This window comes from Mytilus edulis, chromosome 1 (assembly GCF_963676685.1).
Source record: "Mytilus edulis chromosome 1, xbMytEdul2.2, whole genome shotgun sequence".
Lineage (NCBI taxonomy): Eukaryota > Metazoa > Mollusca > Bivalvia > Mytilida > Mytilidae > Mytilus > Mytilus edulis.
In genome coordinates this window covers 112,098,478-112,121,431 of record NC_092344.1, presented here as the reverse complement: position 1 = coordinate 112,121,431, position 22,954 = coordinate 112,098,478, and the positions used below count along the sequence as shown (strand labels likewise).

General features: G+C 30.2%; 1 protein-coding gene across 1 annotated transcript; it reads left to right on the top strand.

Moving 5' to 3' along the window:
• The first annotated feature begins 163 nt into the window (after positions 1-163).
• Positions 164-18,774, top strand: LOC139499943 (muscle, skeletal receptor tyrosine protein kinase-like). Its single transcript, XM_071288609.1, has 5 exons — positions 164-977; positions 4,682-4,936; positions 9,923-10,095; positions 10,465-10,707; positions 12,609-18,774. The coding sequence occupies exons 1-5, from the start codon at positions 916-918 to the stop codon at positions 13,790-13,792; spliced, it is 1,917 nt and encodes a 638-aa protein (XP_071144710.1). The 5' UTR covers positions 164-915; the 3' UTR covers positions 13,793-18,774.
• The last annotated feature ends 4,180 nt before the right edge of the window (positions 18,775-22,954 follow it).

The window sequence follows — 22,954 nt, the reverse complement described above, 5'->3', positions numbered from 1 at the left end:
TGAAAACATTTATATGTATTGGAGTGCCTTCTCAATGGGAGCATGAGAGATAGTAATAAATGATTTCCATTGCTATCAGAGAGAGCCGTAGGGTCTTATCTCTGATTCCTCAGCGTGTTGACATTAGAAACTCTGACTGTCAGCTAAGCCAAACTGTTCACTCACCGATCTGATCTGATTTCATGGAGATAGGACGAAAAAGTTTTGAAAAGATAAAGAAAATGTTAATGACTAGTTACATCCAAAGATAAACAAGAAGAGGCAATATATAAGCTTCAATATAATTATATGGTCTAGTGGGACTTTTATAATTTCAATTCTTGTTGACTTAAAGGATTTGGTCAAGATTTTTATGAGAACCTTAAATTGATCTATTGTTGTGTTAAAGTTTGACTAATCAGATTTTAATGTTTCAATTGTGTGTGCACAGGATTGGAATTTGTCTTATTATAAAACTATAATTACTAGTTGGGACTTGAAAGAGACATTCGACACAAAAAGTTGGAAGAATGTGCATGTCTATTTCATACTCAATTTGACATAGATTGTAATAGAGAAACATTGTATCTACATTGAGTGCTAGTACGAAGGATAAACATTGAAAGAATTATTCTAAATAAGAGGAAATTAGACAATTGTGCATACTTAACACATTTTTTTAGGAATTTGAGACATTTTTTATTTTTTCTATTTGCTGGATTTCTTACTAGGTTTGAAGTGGACATAAAACAATAAAATATTTGACAGCTTTGGGGATTTTATAACCAATAAAAGTGTTATAAAACTTTTCAAAGAGCAAAAAGTGAAATTTAATCCCAAAATCTACCAACGAAAAAAATCTGTGAGATTAGGAAGAGCGTTTCATTTGAGATATTGTATGCTGTGGGATCTGTCGTGACTGAGGTCTTGACCAACATGCTGTCTGTTTATATAATACTGATTCTGTTTATTGTTTCTTCTGCAGGAACCAAGAATAAGTAAGTAGAACTTTAATTGATTATTAATTAGCAGTTTGACGATTGCTTAATTGCACATTTATTAGCTGTATATTCTCACCTACCTGTTTGTTAATGAAAGACAGATACCATCATACTGTGGATTCATTCATATTTATGCTAACCAATTATCTTGGATTGAGGAAAAGATGTTTTTTTGTGGATATTTGATTTCATTACTTTTTCTCTCAAATTATATAAACAAGATTATGGGAAATTTGAATTTTTTGAACACACACATTTTTGGTTTACTTAGATCAATAAAGTTAACTAACATTAGTACCATACACATAAAAATGAATCCACAGTATTTCTTTTTTTTATTGGCTGCTTCATAATACGATTTAGAAAAAATATAGAAATATAGTACTTCAAGCTCAGCCTATCTTTTCAGATTTGTCACTAATTTGAATTATTTATTTGTTTGTATGTTCTTGTGAATATTGGCTGCATTTCTTCTACTATTATGAAATATATTTTTATGGTTTAAGGCAGTGAATTAGGTCCAGTTCTGTTACAGCAACATGGGAATTCATTTTCATATTATCTTTATTGTCTTGAACATGAATAATGCAAAATAAAATTCAATTTAGTCCCTTTTCATTTTAGAGACCCAGTCTTCAGTTCTAGCAGCTTTATTAGCATTGGAACATAAGTTTCTTATTGATGTTATTGTCATTTCCAAAGTTTATGCCTTTGAGGGCACTTAATTGGAAATAAAACCTATTCTATTGAAATTCAACATTCATTAGACTGAGAAATATTTTCTTAATTATAAATTTTGGAGAGAATCTAAGCACCATCTTTTTGTCTCCTCTATGCCACATAAATTATGCGACTTATCTCTTCGCAGACTTATTATAGCATGTAAATTGTAAGAGATGCCACTTAGTTTGTATTAGGTGACAAGCATTCTAAGTGCAGACTTCCTGCATTTTCAAAGATAACTTAATTTAACTTTTGAAATAGTAGTCATCAAATAAATTATTTGGTATATGCAATCTTTGTATCAAAATTACTTATCAGAAAATACTGATTACCCCCAAATACTGTCGAATTAACTGAGAGGAAGGAAAATTGTGGGAAAGTTTTAAGTTCACCATGGCTGAGTAACAAGGCTTGTTTAAACATTTGTAAATATTTATTTTTATGTGTTATTCTCATTATGTAAGTTTATTTAATCTGTCTGAAGAAAGTTTTTATGGTTCACATTGATCCCACTAAATCCTTGTAATAACAAACTGACATATCCAAACCTGAGTACTGGTACGAAGTATTCAGAAAATTTAAGTAAAGGAATGAGCACAGACTTATCACATACTTCAAGTAAAAGGGGGAGGGGCCACATGTTAAGTGCCTGTTTCGTCTCAGAACATCCACGGTGGTTGCCAATTAGTTATATCACTTTTTTACCCTTGAAATGTTTGATATTGATGTTAGTCTTTGGTAGTCTCTATATCAATTTCTTGTCACAATCTTTGGTGACTAATAGCTTAATATTTGTTACAGACTCATCTATTATTGAATATGCCATAGATATTATTTATTATTTTTTTCAATTGCCTTATTGGGTTATTGTCTCTATTATGCATATCCATCACAAATATATATAACTCATTTTAAACACAAAATATGAGTAATTGTGACTGGAACAAAAATGATTTGATTTATATGAAATATTGGCAGACTTTATAGTTTAAAAAATTACATGCATTTTTCTCATGTAATTATTTAAGGATTAATTATTCATATTTAATAAAGATTATTTAGGTAATAAAAATATTAACTTTAATAATTCATATATATGGGATTAATCACTATGCTGATGGGGTTAAAAGTAAAATATTTTTGGACTAAGGAGTTAAGTAGCCTCTCGACGTATAAAAGAAATGCTTGAAAATTGACAGTCATATAAAACATGTGTCAGTACTTATAAGAAATCATCATAACACAAACATTGTGATTTATTGAAAAATAATAAGGGGTACTACACATGATTCTGATCAAGATAACTTGTCTTCATCTAAATGTTTTTCATCAGAACAGAAAATGTCACTTTTGTACATGTTATAATTAATTCCAAACACAAAAAATGTTATTTGCCTTTGAAACTCTGACTTATTGGAATTATACTTAATTTGCAACCATTTGTCTCCATTATTTACGGTCATTTTGTACTTACTTACACATGTAAAACACATGTAAAATTATATCATGACACACATAATTTATTGCTCTCTCCACCTGTTTGGTTTTCAAAGATTATATAAAGTTAAATAGTTTTATATAAAACAGGTGTAAATATCATTTATTTTAAGATTTTTTGTAATTTCATTAAATTGAGTAATAAAAATGATATACTTACATTTCTGTACAATAAAGATAAGTATTTATTGGTATAACTGTTTATGAGACATTTAATTATATACTGGAAAAAAGTTAAAAGAGTTATTTCCCTTTAAATTGTACAGTTGTGGAACAAAAAGTTTTGAATAAAGGGAATGATGTAACATATTGCCAAGCACAGCTTCTTCCTGCATTTGATTATAATAAAATAGAATATTAGGTTCATAAATGCAAATCTTTATGCATTCTTAGAAAAGTCTTATGCTATTATGTCAAACAGTTATGTAGAATTATTTGTTTAGTTAATTTCTAAAACACTTCAGTTAAGGCTGATTTTCACTTAAGACACATTTTATGGTGCTAAGAATGACAAAGTTTTTGTTGTTTATTATTTTGAATTGAAGCCAAGTTCTAGAAAAACATTTATGTAATAGACTACATAGACACAACTTTGATAACCTTGAATAGAATTGAAATAATAATGGAACTCATCCATGACTCAATGTGACAGAATTATTTTCTTAACAATGATGTTTTGCAGTTTAAAACCCTGAAATTTTAGAATGAACTTGACAATAACAGCAAAGAATTTTATAAATAGAACTAAATTCCATGCAATAACAGATATTTTATGAGTTGGAAAATTGTTAACCAAACTCTTTTTTTTTTCTTCTCAGACATATTTCTTCTTAACATGTAGGATCTTGGAATGTAATACTGTATATCTCTGAAAAACACATGTCCAGTGAAATACAGTTTTATTAGACCTGACAGAGTTATGGGACCTCAAATAATTAAATGTGACATAATATGAACTCTTGGAATGAACTTCCTGTTCATGACAATAGAAAGAAATTCCAAAGAAGATTATGGAATTTACAATGAAGACATCAAGTTGTCATCTTGTTTTCTTTTGTTTGATAAGTAGAAGGAATATAACTTGTCATACATAAACCTGCAAACATTTTATGTCTAGCAATGTGTAACATCTTGCTGATTGTCTCTTTATTATGTGATGATGTAATATTTCATTTTTTTCTGCCACAAATTATCACTTCTTCATATTTTCAAAGATGATGAGATAAAAACCTGGGCATACTTTTGGGATAGTGATGGCTTATACATGTATGGGATGGAGATTCAATAAATAGTTGCCTTTATAATGTAACATTGTAAAGATTTTTAAATATTTCATATGGTCAATTTTTGGAAAATACTTTGCAAAGACTAAACCTCAAACTGCTCATTTTAGAATAATTATAACACCTAAAAGACAAGTACATGTAAACAAGTCATATAGAATAAGAATTAGTTTTTAAGGTCTTCTATGCCTTTTTCAGACCAATTGGGCAGTGTGTACCTTACAATGGAAGTTTTTGCAGTGCAGAAATAGATTCTGCTCAAATCCACAAGATTGTCAATGTATCATTTGAGAAGTTGGACAGAGATGTTATGGACATGCTTCACGATATCAAGAAGAACTTAAACCCCCTGAATGACAGATGTCCGTCTAATGCAAAGAAAGTCTTCTGTAACCATGTATACCCAAGCTGTCATCAGGAAAATGGAGAGGCCAAGCCAATACATATGTGCAGGTAAATAGTGCATTATATTTTAGTGGCTTTGGTGCAGGTAAATAGTGCATTCCATTTTAGTGGCTTTGGTGCAGGTAAATATTGCATTCAATTTTAGTGGCTTTGGTGGCCAAGTGGTCTAAGTTGTTCTACTACTGTAATCACAAGCCAGTCAACACTGAAGTTGGAAGTTCAAACCCAGAATCGTGTAGGTGCACTTAACTCCAATCTTAATTGACTAGGATTGTCAGTTTTCCTATCAAAGGTTTTGGTTTTCTCAGGGCACTCTGGTTTCCCCCACCAATAAAAAACTGGCCGCCAATAAAATAGCCCAAAAGTAGCGCTTAAAATTGGTTTAAACATGAACAATCAAGCAATTATGTTATTTTAGCTGAAGGAGATAACAGTGCAAATAGATGTTTGTCCTAGACCCATGTCTTGTTACTGTTTACTAAAATTATCAACTTGAAATCTGAAGCCAGAGTACAGATAAGTTTATGAATAAATATTAGCATTTGCTCTTGACAACTAAAATTGTATGAACAAGTCAAGAATAAATGTACAAATAATAAATTGAATTGATGAGTTTTTACCCCCTTGTATATCTATGTTAATTAATAAATCCTTATCTATAGTACGATCTGTTCAAACCAAATAATAATTTAAAAGTAATTGAATATCAACACTCATCAGACTGAATTTAAGGTGTGTTAGACTCCTATGGAAAGCATTAAGGTAGATAGTATCAAAAGATAGTATATTAATCTTCTATTATCAGATTTAATTGGGGTTTGAAAGCGATATATTACCCATATTTATATTTATAATATATCCTGTCATACAGATAAAAATTCATAAATTAATACAAACTATGTATGGGTGACACATGAATAATGTTATCCCCCATTATAAATTAGATGACAAATACGATTATAGAGATAATTCTAGAAACCCACGGCCCACTCTAACAATGGAACAAAAGAGAAAAAATTCCAATAACAAGAAAATAAAATTATATTAAGCATATTATACATATAACATTAGGATTAGAATTACAATATCTGTTTTAAAGCGATTAAGATAATCGTGTTTTCATCACCTCTGTAATATAAAATCCCTTCATGGTATAAAGTGGTATTGTTCGTTTATACCTGACATGTACACAAATTAAACTTTACTTTTCTGCTGCACTGCATTACCACAAAGACGACACATTGATTGATGGCTGCATATATGAAGGTTAAAAAGTTTAATTATGTAGTACTTAAAAATTTGTTTACATAATTTTGTAGACTGTTTTTACATGATTGACTGTAATTATTTGGTGTAGGCTGATTGACTTTATTTGATCATTGAACAGGAAAGCTGTTAATGTTTTGTTTAATAACATAAAAGGGTTTCAATGCTGTTTCAGTTTGTAAGTTTTGTGAAGCCTCTGCATTTGAAAGTAATAATTTATTTGATCATAAACATGCATGAACTGAACTCTGTTTCGACTAGGGTACTCTTAAATACCAAGAAAACCTAAAAGTGTTAATCTCTAAAGATTGAAAATATTGGTTTTTTTTAACATTATTATTTATAATGATTTTTATTCATCAGGGACCCCTACTGGTTAAAAATAAAGTTTGAATACTTAGTTCAATATTGCACCTGCAATCATAAGATTTCATAGAGATAAAATGTTCTCAAATTAGCAACTTTTCATATCAGAGTTTAAAATAAGGCATGAGTATAAAGGTGGCATAACTATTTATCTATAAACTTTAAATGTTTCTATCAATTAGATAAAATGGTATTTACATGTTAAGATAATTCTTGTCTTGTTTCCAGAATCATGTACAACACCGTTCCTTTTATAAATACAGCTTTCATACAAAAGCATTTTGTAATGATAAAGAATCTTTGGTAGCTTGTGGTTTTAGAATGTGAGGACTCAGATATATGTTGCACCTGGAAGACCTGATTCTTTTTTATCTGAGGCACACTCCCTATATTTAAAGAAACCAAGAACCCACTACTTGAAAGCTGGAGATATTTGCTTTCAATGAACTGTTAGTGCAGATAGGCATTGTCCTAAATATGAAAGTAATTGTTCTATGGGATGTTAAGCATTAAATAAAAATTAATCAATTCTGACAAATCATCAAACCCCAGATTATTCTAAATGCATACTCAAATAATCACTGACAAGGTTCCCCTTTTTGTATTGACACGGCTACATAAAAACTAGAATGTTGTCAATTACATGTATCTGCAACATAATAGGTCCCACTTGAGGAGCAGGATCTGCTTTTGCTCCTTAAGCACTTGAGATCAACATTGGTGTTTTTTTTGTGATGTTCATGTTGCTCAGTCTTTACATAGTCAGCTTGTATTTTTGTTGTTTTTAATTTTTGCCATGGTATTTGCTGTTTGTTTGGACTATTCCTTTGGTATCTTCTGTCCCTCCTTTAGTGGAATAACAAACCAAAAAAGTCCAGAAAAAGCTTTTGACACAGTTGTTCTTGTGTTTATATTCTTAAAAAGAATTGAGAGAGAAAAAAATAAAGAATGATAACCTGAAGCAACTGTTTAAAGATTTATTTAGTCTGGATGTAGTCTAGAAACTAATCAGAAAAATAAGAAGTTGTGGACAAATTGTAATCACATCTGGGTGTCTCCTTTTTTTATGTATCCTATAATGAGTTTGATTTCCCTGTGAATTTAGAAAAGGCCATTGCAATCAACACTAACACATAGAAAAACCAAATGACCCATAAATCTGTTTTCTGTTATAAACCTAATAATAAGTTTAACAAGTTGATTTCTCTAATTTCATGAGAAAAAGTAAGATATGTTAAGAGTGCATAACTAAAGCAGTATGTAACTTGTTTAATAGCACCTGTTAGATATGACCTGTTAGTATGACCTGTTAGATTTTATACAAAACCAGATTGTTATGCTCAGTGTTTATTTCTTTATCTGTAGAATGAAATTATATCAAATATGGAATTAAAATTAAAATTGTTGATTTTAACTGATAATGTATTTACTTTTACGTCTGTATTTATCAAAGCATCCTTTAAATTTGTTTAAGAAAAGTAATAATAATCTAGTAAGGAAACAGATAATATCATATTTCTCAAAATTAGCAATTTCAAAAGTAATGAAAAGTCTTCTTATAATCCATTTCATAAGCTTTTTTTACTCAATATGAAGGTAGATTTATCCCTGATAGTATAGCAGACAAGACTATCATTTGATTTATTTTTTTGATACATGTATGGAAGATTTGTTTTCATTGGAAAGTGCATCTTAAATAATTTATGCATACAGGATTTTTTTTTTTAGTGCACATCAAAGAATTATATAAATAATGTCATCTTTATTATTGTAATAAATTAAGTTTTTTAGTGAATAACCAATAAATCATCTGTCTGACATTGTTTTTTGTACCAAATTTATATTTACATGTTAAATGATAAGACGTAGATGTTTTGTACTTTAACCACTTTATATCAGGATGTTTAAAGTAAAAAAATAGTTGTATCATTCCCATGTTATATTAAAGGTAAAAAGCAACAGTAACTATAAATCAGATTTATATTTCATTATCAGACAGAGGATCTGATATCAGATTGTTTTGGAGAAAAGAAAATTATGTAAAATGTCTAAATTTTGATAGTTGATTGAGAAATTCATAATGTTAAATCCAATGAACTTAAACTGTACCTAGGTATCATGATTTGAGAAATCTCACAATGTTCCATTACTCCAAGTTCAACTATACTTGAGAACTTTCATTCTTTGATCAGTCTTAGTTTGACACGAAAGGACAAGGAAAGATAAGGCCATATATTTTTTGTCTCCTTGAATTCAAAGATCAAATAATATCATGAATAAATCTGTCAATTATTATCCCTCAGATGTTCCAAAAACATTAGTTTGACAGATAGCAGTATTTTTAGTTTTTAAAATTGTGTTGCATATTTGATGAAAAATTTCAACAACTCTTTGTATCAATCTTGTTTTAAATTGAATTCAAATTATGTACAAACAAAACTTTTACTCCTCTAAAAGCATAAAGGAGAACAACTTTCAATCACATACTTTTACAAATGTAGATCTAAAAAAAATATTCCTGGCCTTGTGATGAATTTAAATAAACAGATTTTTCATTCATATAAGTACAAGATATTGCAAGACCACACACAGCAAACTTAGCCTCATTCATCTTTGAAAAGGACCAAAAATGATGTAATTATATCTAATATAAATAGTACAAGTGCTTTCTAAATAGGACCATTATTCTGGTATACAAGGCTTGAGTAGAAGGCTATGTTCTACACAATACACTGACATACTGAAACATAATCCTAATACATAATATTTAAAGTACATCAAACTTTTCCACAGTTCTCTATTTCAATATTAATTCAAAGGTTGTTAACAGGAACTTTTTTGTCCAATAGAGATTTTTATTGCTATTTACACTATAATACCATAAAATGTGATTGGATGATCCGGTGGTTTTTTTTTAGCATGTTTACCATAAAATAAGGTCTAACTGCTGAAATACTCAACTCTAAATTAAAAAAATATTTCGTTTTGTTATTGCGGTTATCATAATATGGTATTAAATTATAGAAAAAAAAACTATTATTAGCTAACACCCTATTGGGTGTATCTATATTTAGAAATATAAAATATTGAGATATTGACTCAAATTGATAAAATTAACATTCAGAATATAAATGTTTTATCATTAAAGAGAAACATGGTTGTGTCTATCCATTACAATGATGTTTCCACTTAAGATTTCTTAAATAATCCACTCTTTGTATGGAGTAGCATCATGTTCTAAAAAAAAAAGATTGTATTTGATGTTTGAAGTTTTACGGTTTTAACTTAGTAGCTTAGTTAAATATTATATCCAAGTTATGTCTTTTTAAAGTGTGAATACATATTTTACAAATTGTTATGCAGAACTGAGAAAATTATTTCACCAACTTTATATCTTTGCAGGCAAAGTTGTTTGGCAGTGAAGGAACTCCTTTGTTTTGATGCATGGCTGATGGTTGTCCATTCTATGGATGGATATAAACTACCAATATGTGAAACACTTCCAGATAAACTGGATCCTACCATGAAGTGTGTAGATATCCCTATGTTTGTTAGGAAACCAGAAGAAACTAGAAGTATGTTATAAATGTTTAAAATTAACTCAAACTTGTATTCGGGGGAAAACTGATTTAGAAATGTAAAAATGCAATTAGAATACTGAATTTGAATTTCGTAGAAGAGATTTAATGAAAAGATATATATCTCTTTGTGAATCAAAATCCACATATTGAAAAGTCTATAGAGGAAAATAGTCCAATTTCCCTTTTTTGCAGCACCTCTTATTAAAGTATCAACACTTGTAACCAGGGTTTATTGGTTTGCTTGGCTTAATTTCCAGTGGCAAATATTTCATGCATATTAAAGATGATTGTAGCCAAAAGATCTAAAGTAAATTCATAATGAATTTAATGATGAGTGTTAACATAGTATTTTTCATTTGTTAGATTCTTGCTATAAAGGTACTGGACAATGGTATAATGGAACAGTGAACACAACTAAATCAGGAATAGCCTGTCAGGCTTGGGAATCCCAGAATCCACACAATCATCAAAGGCCACCAGATGTCTTCCCCAGTCTTGAGGGAGCAGAAAACTACTGTAGGAATCCTGGGTCTGAGGAGGATTCTCCTTGGTGTTATACACAAGAAAGAATAATTAGATGGGAGAGATGTGATGTTCCTAAATGTGGTAGGTTCTGATCTAGATAACACTGGGGTCACAGATTGCTACAGGTTTCTACTCATCAGCATACAGTGATCTAAATGGAGATGTTATTTAAATATACATTTGTAATACATCCATTTGGAATATTTGATATAAATGAGATACATGTATGCAGTACTTCCACATTGAAAATACTATAAAAGAATAAGACAATGTGATATGATTGCCATTGAGACAACTCTCCACCAGTGACAAAATGACATAGATGGCTGTCAATATACAGTCTTACTAATAGGGGAGTTTGTGTGCATGTTAAACTGGTTTAATCCCTCCACACATATTGTGTTTTGTAATAAGTTAGGCTATCTTGACCAAATGTGTTGTTTCTGCTGATATTTTACATGGTTTGTACCGTCTATTTCTAAAAGAGGAGTGTTTATTGTTGGTGAGGTCTGTTGCACTGTTATACTTTTAATGCATTTATAGATGACAGCTATTTCTACATTTCTTGTGTTCCTGAGACTAGATAAGTTGGGATTGAATTTAAAAGTGGCTATCAAAGATAACATTCCTGAGAGATTCTTTCTAGATTAAATTCTCTGCAGTGGGTTAAAAAAATGTTCAGATTTTCTCACATTTTAATCAGAATTGCTATACATTCAGTACCAAATTTCCAATGGTCTAAATGTCCATAGCTGAATGATATTTTTTGTTTGTCAATATTGAAAAATCACTACTTTCTCAATTATTGGGGTCGAAGGAAGATGAGATAAAGTTCGGAGAAAATCTTAGATAACGAAAAAACAGGTGCTTCAAATCTTAAAGACAACCTGCAGTCAAATACATTATGTTAAAAATTACAAAAACATTACATTGATAAACTGAATGGCAGGAACTAGTAAATCCCAGTAACTATTAAATTTATGATGTAAAAATGGAAGATTAGGAAGAATTAACATAGTATATTACTATTTTATTTGATAAAAACAACATAAAATTCACAATTTAATCAGACTGTGTTTATGTATTTTACAGATAGTCTTTATACGTAGACCTGTTTTGTTTATTTTCAAAGTTTTCAACTAATGATAAGACAAATTTATGTCCTAATAATAGTTGTTATGGCTTTTACAGCTCTTTTAAAATCAGTGTTGAGGAAAGCTTCATTAAATTCTAAATTATTTTTTACATTACCAACCACCAGGAATACTTTATCTGTAGATTAAATCTTTTGATTATATCCATATGATCAATGTTATTTTATTTGACTTCTGACTGTCATTGGATACAATATGGACAGTTAGTCTACCATTTGTTTGTATATTTAAGATTATTTAAAAAAAATATTGTATGGTCGGATGGTCCTGTCACTTATGTAACTAGGGAGAATATGTTTTCTTAGGTCAGGTTGACCTATATTTCACAGATTAATAAAACTTTTGAATTTAAAACCAGATTGCTACGATTAAGGTCATTTCATACAAAAATTGGTTTTTGCCTCTCACGTAGGCGTGGACTGTGACTATTAAAATTGCATCCTGCAAGACAAAGGAAAACATTCATACAAAAATGTAGAGAAATATATATCCTCATGTGTATATTTAAGTTTATATTATGAATATCATGAATAAAAGAAGATTTGTGATATTGCTTTAATGAGACAACAACTAAATGAAACAAAACAATATTAAGCCTTCTTTAGGTCAGCATATTATCTATACCAAGACAAATGTCTATATAATATATCAAGCACTTATAATCACCTATGAATACTAAATTTTCTGATGACAAAAACACTTTTAAGATATACCCATAACTAAACACAGGTTCCACTGACACTTTGTAACTTGAGACAGGCGGAGGGGTTAGACTTTAAAAACGAATATTGAAACAGTTGATTAATGGCCAGTACTACTGTTTTACAGATGGAGAAATTCGACCACCTACAGGACGAGTGGAAGAAGAAAAACCAACTATGACAACAGAAGCCATTGCTATTGTTTCTACAGTAACAGCAGTTGGAGTATTTGTTGTTGCTCTTATTTGCATATTGTGCTACCAGATCTTTAGACAGAGACACAGTATAAAATATAATTCAACACCACAAGATGACCTTGACATTGATGTGGACAAACTTCAGCCAAATATATCTTATCACAAGATGGCTGATATTAAACTTAACCCCAAGTTACAAACCTTGGAATATCCTAGGAATGATGTTGTGTACTTATGTGACATAGGTCAAGGTGCTTTTGGACGTGTATTCAAAGCTAAGGCCAAGGAACTTGTTGAAGATTCAGAGGATTGTTTTGTTGCTGTAAAAATGTTGAAAGATGATGCTAGTGAAGATCTCCAACAAGATTTTGAAAGAGAGGCTTCATTGATGGCTGAATTCGATCATCGAAACATTGTTAAATTATTGGGCATTTGTGCAATAGGCAAGCCTATGTGTTTATTATTTGAATTTATGGAAAACGGTGATTTGAATGGATTTTTAAGACTTTGTAGTTCAGAAAGTAATTACATAATTAGACGTAATAGTGTGGATAAAAAATCCTCTGAACTATTCCACCATGTGGGAACAAATCAACAAATGAATATCATCATGCAGATATGTACTGGGATGGTATATTTATCAGACAATGGTTACGTTCATCGAGACTTAGCCACACGTAACTGTTTAGTTGGTGAAAATTTACTTGTTAAAATATCAGACTTCGGTTTAGCTAGAAGTGTTCATAGTATGGAATATTATAAGGGCAGCGATCATGACGCTATTCCTATTCGCTGGATGCCCTTAGAATCAATACTTTATAACAAATTCACATCAGAATCTGATGTCTGGTCATTTGGTATTGTATTATGGGAAGTGTTTTCTTACGCTCTACAACCATATTATGGTATGTCTCACGAAGAAGTTGTTCAGTTTATAAAAGACGGCAAAGTGCTGGCATGTCCAGATAAAACACCTAAAGCTTTGTATGACTTAATGCGATTGTGTTGGAGTAAGAAACCAACCAACCGTCCACGATTTATTCATCTCAGCAAGTCACTCCATGCCATTAATGAAGAATTACAGAAGAAAAGTAACATAAATGAAGTTGTATAATACATTGTCTCAGACTCTTACTCTTTGCTCAAATCCAGTCATTTGTTTGTTGTTTTGTTATTGTTTTATTTGCTTAATTGTTAGCTTTATGTATATTGTTAAAACAAGTTAAACTTGTATATCAACTGAACCAATTTTTTATAAGGAATGGTAAGCAGGATTTTTTTATTCCAAAATTTTTGGACACTCACTGAAAAATTAAGATTATTGTATTTGAAAAATAGGGAGTATTTGGTATATGAAATTGTTGACATTCGGATAATCTAAAAGCATGTACATCGACAATTAGTGCTGTACATTTTTTAAAATTTTAGGTTATAGTGATCAGATCAGTAGCACAAGTGTAACATTCTTTACCAACAGTTTAATTTAGGAGACAGCTAATAACAACCTTTCATCACAATTAAGTTCAGAAACAATTTGATGAAAAACGATTGTTTAAAAATAAATCTTTGGTGGTCTACTCAGATAATAAGAGATTTTCTATATTTTGTAAAAATAACAAAACTTGTTTAGACAATTTGTTTCCAAAATATTTATTGGACTTGAGTTACTTCTTTAGAAGTAGTTGACACATGTTAATAATATTTACTAAAGTTTAAATAAGATAGATCATTAGATACTGATCTGTAAGCCATTTACAAGTATTCAAAATGTTGTATAATGCTATCTGAAATAAGTTATTAAGTTTAACTTTCTGGGTAAAAAGTCTTACAAAGTTGTTTTTTAGTAAATTAGCATCATATCTGAAGCTTTTGCAAATGGCCTTGTAGTAAAGTTAAAGATTTGGCTGTGAAACAGAACAAAAACAAAGTATTTCATGAACAGTAATTTTTTGAAACAGTAATATTATCTCAGTTGTGATGAAAATAAATTTTGAAAACGAAAAAGATTTTTTTGGAATAGACATGCATGTGACCATTGAAGAAGGTGCAACTTTATTTTTTGTTTGTTTTCAAATATTTAGACTTGGTGACAACCATTAAGTGAATATGAATTTTTTCCTCATATTGAAAATTTATATTTTTAAAAAACACGGTTTTCGTTACATTAAAAATGTAATTGATGTCATAAACATTTGATTTAGAAAAATATTATGCATTGCAGTTGACAATTTTAGTATTGTTCATAAAAGATTTGAGGACTATATTTATCATATCATTGAAACATCCTTCATTATAGTGTTTTAAAGGCAGCTTACACACATCATTAATTTAATACTTAACTTATTATGTAATATTAAGTATAGTGGTTAGTATTTACGTATGTTTTAAATGTTTTATATCACCTAAATGTCCTTACTTTAGTGCATTTGTAAGTTAGGGAAAAATGTCTAACCTGATTTTCTTCCCACAACCTTTTGAGTTCTAGTTTTTATGAAATCCGACTTTTTTTCCTGCAAACTTTGATTTTTCTAGCAGTCTGCTCCTTTAAAAAACCCTGATGTAAATACATTTTGTGGTAATGCTTGTCACCACTTAAAAACAGATGTGAGATGTGGGATGCAAGTACAAAATGATTTAAAAAAATGTACATAAGGCCGAAAAAATTGGAGCTGGACACAGAGTTTGTCAAAATATACTGTAGATAAATTGTCAATCAACTGAAGTGTACTTATATATCTATGCAAGACAATATCTGTTTGATAGCAATCTTTAGCTGTAAGAAGGTTATGAATGAAATATCTTCCTATTGAGTAAAGTTTTAGATGTGATTGAAGTAGTTTGAACTGTTGTACCATGCTGATGTGAATTTATGTTTTATGAATGGATTAACTTTGTGATGTTTCAAACAAGTGATAAGATAAATTTAAGAGGACTGTCCTGCTATGAACAAGATGAAAAAAGTCTTTATTTATTTGATTTTCATCATCAGCAGGATTCCCAAATCATTTTAATCATCAAACGATGTGATATTTTTTATCTATTTGATAGTTACTTGAGTAACACACAAAGAGCAAGGGATGCAGAGGTACTTAAATATGAAGTGTTTTCTAGGTAGGCTCCAGGGAATCTGATAGGTATGAAGGCTAGAAATCTATACCATTGTGTCTACACAAATACTCTTGGTTTTAATGAAATCCTTGTGTACAGTTTATAAAAGTATCATTTTCTAATTTAAAGTACTGGTAATAATAACACAAACAAAATTATCATTTATCCTGTTTGGGTAATTTTACAGATTTATGTACCTTTTGGTTAGTGTCACCAGGTTGGGGTATACAAGATACAAAGTTTAAATCTAGTTTTATTTTTATTTATGGGCCAGCTGAGACCCATCTTCTGGGTGCAGGATTTTCTGGCTGCGTTGAAGACCCATTGTTGGCCTTCGACTGTTATCTGCTCTTTGATCAGGTTGTTGTCTCTGACATATTCCCTTTTTCTATTCTCAATTTTATTCAGTTGAACCCATTGATCAGTAATCTGTAAATTTGAAATGTTTTTCCAGATCTCTCTGACAGCTCTATATCCAGAAAGTCTATGAGAATGTTTGGATTTCAATCTGTATCACTGATAGTTCAGACAGAATCTGATCATTTCAATTAATCATAGCCACTCCATACTGGTACACTTAATGATTTTACAGACTTTCAAAACATTCTATCAAAACAAAAATATTTACTATTCATAACAATGTTGTTTTTAGCATAGAAAAATAGTTTTGGTTTTGTCAGGCATGTAAATTCTCACATCTGGTAGAACATTGGGGTATGGCGCTCATGAAGGGATATACATCTGTGACATCAATTGGGTGACTTATCTATCATCTAAAGATGTATTTTGTACCTGGAAATGTGGCTTATCTTTGATTGCAATAGTTACTTCTTTGAAGAATATCATTGGATATAGTTAAGGTCTTTATCTGGCTTATCAAATCCTAGCTGTAGCCTTTAATAGAAGAAAACACAGGGTACCCTGATAGAACAAGCTTTTATCATCTCTAGCAACAATATGAATACAACATTGTTATGGATAGTAATAGTACTAAGAATGGACAGCATTCGTCACATTCTGACAACTTAATTTGGAAAATATGCAAAGATCCACCATAAGATAGACAGACATCATCAGTCCTATTATAAATAAACTTCTTTGAATCATACAATAGAAATTTCCAGCTTTCATACATCTGATAAGATATCCCCATTGTCAAGTTGTATGTCAAAAGAAATGATTTATCACTTATATACTTAATGATTACTTTTCTTTACAAAAAGTGCCAAATTTTAAAAGTAGTTAGGATTCAGTTGTTTACAAACTTTCTAATAGTTATATTCTGTGTCTGAAGTGACAGAATTTAAATATTTGTGAACTCAGTGCAGCAATCTTAAAGATTGTATTTTTGTATGTCAGTTCTGCAAATTAGATGTTTCTTAAATAATCAGTTGCAGTCATCTTGGCAGTTTGTTATGTTTTGCTTTAATTTTGCACTTTTGCACCAGAAACCAGATACATTGTAAGTTTAAATTTCATCCCTATAGGATTAGCTGGAAGTGGCTATGGAGTCTAAACTAATACTAAAAGCTGTTTTCTTAATCTTTTCATTTTTTTTGTTAAAGAAACAAGTTTTTGTAAATTTTGTAATCTATGTAGATAATGAAATTCTGCCATGCAGAAAATCAGATAAACTTTTTGAGACTGACAAAAAATTAATTAAAGTACTTGCAAGACCAAGCAAAAAGTCTTAGATTTTTTTTTTTATTCTAACAAATTACAGTATATGAACAGTGTGCCTCCTTTATAGAAAACACATTTTGTTTGGTTATGTATATTAGAATATCTCATTTTGTAATTAGCTGAAAGCTAGGACTGATATAGAAGTTTTTTAGTTGTTTAAATTATGCTATGTGTATAAGTGCTATGTGAGTTGGTTGTATATTTTTTCTCATTTTTAAACCCAGTGAACAAATCATTTTGTATGTTTGTTTTTGCATGCCAAAAGTTTATTATTTTTGTTGTTGAAAGACATGAGATTTATTTATTCATTCCATTTATATACCAGAAAAATATGTAAATGGAATAGATCTGTTGTATATGCAGCAAAAGTTGTGGTTGTATAATGATAAAGGTCCATATTTAGAGCAGCAAAATTTATAATTATATAGGTTGATGCTTCGAGCATTTCTTTGGGTTTTTTTCTAATAAATACTTTTCATTATTGAATCTACTTTTTTAAATGCTAAAATGAATCAGTGATGTAAAATTTAGAGACAAAATTGTAAAAATGTTTACAAAGATAATAAAATCATGTTTAATAATTGTTTTGCTATTTGAGGGGAAGGGTTGGAGGGTTAATTCATTAAGTTTTAAAAAATTGAAGTATTGGGTAAATCATTGATTGGTGGATTGTTCATAAAACTATTGAGTATTGACCTGTATAAATTGAGATCTATGAATCCATTAGAAGGAATGTTCAGTAGGAAATATCACATACAATCAGGAAATATTCTCTAAGCCTTTCAGTAGGCAACTGCCAAAAAATTGCTGCACTAGGCACACCATGTTCATTATTTTCTTTAACTTTTTGTGATTTTCTGTTTGTTATTTTATATGTTCAGAATGGTGCTTATTTGTACAAGGACAGTATTGATCTAACAACATGATTATTTCTTTTTTATAATTTAATCTAAAGTATTCTTGAAACCTAATACTTGAAAACAACATTAAAAAACAATTAACACATTTAAAATATAAATTTAAATTGAATAAAGAACAATAAAATTATGAGAATCAAATTTCATTTTGTATGAGGTAAATAATATTTTTACATGTTCTTTCTTTTGATCTTTGGTTATCAGACATGGAATCTTTGGGACCAATTTGCCAACTGATTGCAATGATTATGCATTTTTTTTTTAAAATGATTGATTGATTTGTACTGCCCTTGTAAAATGTTGTAATAATTGTTGATCATGTTTCATTAAATACTGGCTGTAAAAAGTCATTATAAAAGTGCTAAAATAAAATAAAATTTGAATTGAATACCTGTTTTGTTTTGATTCTTATGGGTATATAGAGAGGTATAGTTTGAAAAATCAATTGTGCTGCACTTGTTGTGACAAGGAAGTTTATTACTATGCTAATGAATATTCATCAGCAGTTGATGCCAGCATTTGAGACAAAAAGAAGGAATGACAGTTATGATCAGTTATCAGTATAAAATTTGGGATATCCAATGCCACAAAGTAGCTGATTACAACCTTATATGCAAATCTACCGTGTAACATATTAGAAAAGGCTATGTCAAAGATCAAGGACATAGTTTCTAAATTTAGTCTGATAATTTTGCAGGAAAGCATTTTCTGGATGCTAAATCAAATCTTATTTAAGGGATTGCAACCTTACTTAGACTCTACTTATACAGTCACATATATTGCGAGGAAGATCACTGTAGATTTTGAGGTTACTACTATATCTAAGGTCAAGGTCATAGTTACTAAAATAAGACAAAAATGTGTTCAGGAAAGTGGTTTCAGGAAACAATATTTTATATCAGATTGCAGCCTTACATACCCCGGTAGATACCACTATGTCACAGATAATAACAGGAAGATACCTATTGACTTTGAAGTCACTAAGTCTTTAGTCAAGGTCATATAGTTACTAAAAATAGCAGGATTGGATTATTCCTGCAGAGCACATAGTGTACCCTAGTTTTTGTTTGGGTTCATGTTACTCAATCTGCAGTTTTCTTAGTTGTGTAAAGTAAACTTGTCTATTTTTTTTTCACTGAATGTTGCCTGTTTTCACATCCAAAACTTTATTTCTTGCTTAAATTTTTGGCAAAATAAAAAAAAATTTTTTTTAACAAGTGTTGCACCTGAAACCATTACATAATGAACTGGAAACATTATGGTTTTATCTGTGTTTGCCTGAAAACCTGACATGGGTATCATAGGAGTTTTTATATCCTCAGAAAAGTAAGAAGTCTACAGCTGTCCTACATCTGTGAAGTGAGGTAGACAAGTATTTGACAATACGATTAAACAGACAAAAAAAGCTACTCTGTAAAAACTGAATATGGAAAACAAAAATTGGTATCCAATTATAGTTAGGAGTAAGTTAAGAATGGCAATATATCCATACTCTTACCAAATAATTTGTATGCCCCTGCCATGGCGGAGGGAGCATTAAGTTATGTACATCCCAAAATAGGTTTCCGTTCTCTAACTTGAGTTTGCCTAAACCAAATGTTATGAAAATATACACAATGCTTTAAGTATTACCAAAAAACACAGATCAAGTTTGAATTTTGTTAGCGTCACTAGAACCATTCTAGAGTTATGCCCCTTTACAATGAAAAAAATGCTGATTTTTTTGTTTCCATTCTTTAACTTTAGTTTGAATATCTGTCAGATTCACTAACTTATTGTACAGCAAAGGGTTATAACTGAATTTGACTCTCATTGTATTTTTTTAGTAGTCATTAAAAAAACACCTGTTTGGTGTGTGCAAAGAAGGATAACTGAGGATGTAAAAAAAAAACTTGCATTAAGGTGACAAATATTTGACTGATTAAAAGTTGAAAGGAAGAAAAAAGGAGATTGTCTAGAGATGTTCCTGGTGTTGTGTAAAAATATATCAGACCACCTTTAGGCCGTCTGAATAATGAAAACCTGTTTTCATCACTTCACATCAGATTAAAAAATAGACATACATTGCTATCAAACTTTACAAAACATTCACTTAATTCTATAAAAAAAACTGACTATCTCACTTGATCTTTGATTTGATTTCAAAAAAAGAATTTGACCTTTGAGGAGTTAGAGGTCAAAATAATGGTGGGTGATTATTTTTGAGTTGTAAGACACATATCTTACAGAATAAACACCTTCTGTTTACATTTTTTATCATTTGAAACTTAAATCATTACAGGCATGAGACTCAATGTTTTCTTTTCCTTGAACATTAGTTACACATCAGAGATAAGATATGCCCCCTACAAGTTAATGATCAGAATGAAGTCATTACACTGAAATGTTTTGTTTATACTACATGTTTCACAAATCTCAATTGATAATGGATTTTCATGGTTTTGCATATACATGATAGTTAAGAATCTGCACTAGAGTATCATTATCATTATCAGACAATTGTTCATCCTTAAAACTAACTTTTCCTGATAAACAACATCAATTTTTTTCTGCAATTCATGCCTTGGAGTGAATATACTGTGCAATCAGCTTCAAAATCTTAATAATTAAAAAACATGCAGTCATTTTAATTTTTTATTGGGAAATATTTTTAAAATATTTTGTTCTGATACACTTACATTCTATACAATATACATGTATATCAAACTCTGATAGTAAATATTCAACAGATAATGTAAAGTTGTTCTTATTACCATGTATTCTCAAGTACTCAGCAACAACTCTTTTGAGCTAAGTAAACTGCCAAAATCAAAATAATTAATAGAAACATTCCCAAAAAATGTAAATGGGTGAAGTATGAAATCACAGCCTCAAACCTTAATATTTTGTGAATTAACAAACTGGTTTAACTCAACAACCTTCTTATAACCCTACAATTCATGGTGCACACAATAGTGTATTGTATTATACTTGTTCATTGTAGTACCCTAGCTGTGCTAACTGGCAAAAATGAGGCTCACTTAACATCCATACACCTAATGCTAAAATAAGATTGATTGATTACTATCTGCTTTTTGTAGTGACAAATATTTCATTCATGTTCAGGTCACAAACAAATTAAAGATAAATACAATACTAGTTGTAGGTACTGCAAAGTCGGATGAACTGGTCCATCAGATGTCCTGTGTTCAGGGAGAACCACCACACTCTTTGCACGTTAAAGATCCTTCTTAACAAGCTTTTTTTGAGTGGTCCATAAGTGACTGGTTATTTAGCAAAATTATTTTATACTTGTTTTGGCTTTGTTATATTTTTCTGTGGTTTATAATTTAACTTTTTGGTAATTTGGTTTTCATGGTCTAACTTTTGTAAAAAATCTGTTAGTATTCATACATTGATGAGTTGAGCCTTTTTTCAATTAATATTTTATAGTGTGTCCTTTTATATTGTGTTTTTACACCACTGTCTCAGGTTAGGGTGAAGGTTGGACCGGCGTTGGACCCAGATAAAACATTCAAACCTACTGCATTTGTTTGTACCTGTCGTAAGTCCTAACCTGATGTTCAATGGTTGTTGTTTGTTGATCTTTCTCTGTGTTTCTCTTTTCTATATAGATTAGACCGTTGGTTTTCTTGATTTAATGGTTTTACACTATTTACTTTGAGGCCCTTCATAATAAAGTTGGCTGTTTGGTGTGAATCAAGGCTCAAAGTTTAGTAGGTGGTACTTTGACCTATAATGGTTTACTTTTACAAGTTGTGACTTGGATGGTGAGATGTCTCATTGACACTCAAACCGCATTTTCTTAAATTTATAGAGGCTGATTATTAACTGAGACATGAAGTTAAAAGTATGTTGTACAAGGGAATAACCATATACCCCTCTGAGTTGTGGCAAAGTTCTTGAATTTATAGAAAGCATGGCACTCTCACTACATGAGGCATTAAGTACAAATAGTTGCTGCATATTAAAATATCTCAAACCATCAAATAGACAACAATGACAAAAACTTGTTCTATATACTGGTGTACAAAAGGTTTTGAGATGACAAAATATATCAATAGAAAAATAAACGCCTGGATATGTTATTATGGTGGACAGTAAGTCACAAACATTGGATAACAACCTCTGGCTTTGGACAGGCACATAAAGAATGAGCCATGGTAAAAGTATATTTGTGACCACTCAACCCTAGGGCAAAACATTAAAAAGTAGACTTGTAAATGTCAATGGCAGAACATATGTCCTTTGCATCGCAATTAATGGATAATTCAGAGTAATTAATATTCAGGTACTAAAATTCAAAGAAGGCCTTTTTTAAAATTAAAAGTTATGTACCTATCTTTCAGCTCGAAACTCCTTTCAATCAGTTAAAAGGGGCTGTCTTATTGAGGTTTACCAATATCCCTACAATGTTTAAAAAAAAAAGAACACCCAATCTTTCTTACTGGTTAACAACTTCCTAAACAATGGATATTTAACTAATGACAAACAAGCCTTTGAATTGAGTGCACAAACAGTTAATAAAATCACAATTAATCTCACAAATTTGTTAGTTGTTCATCACA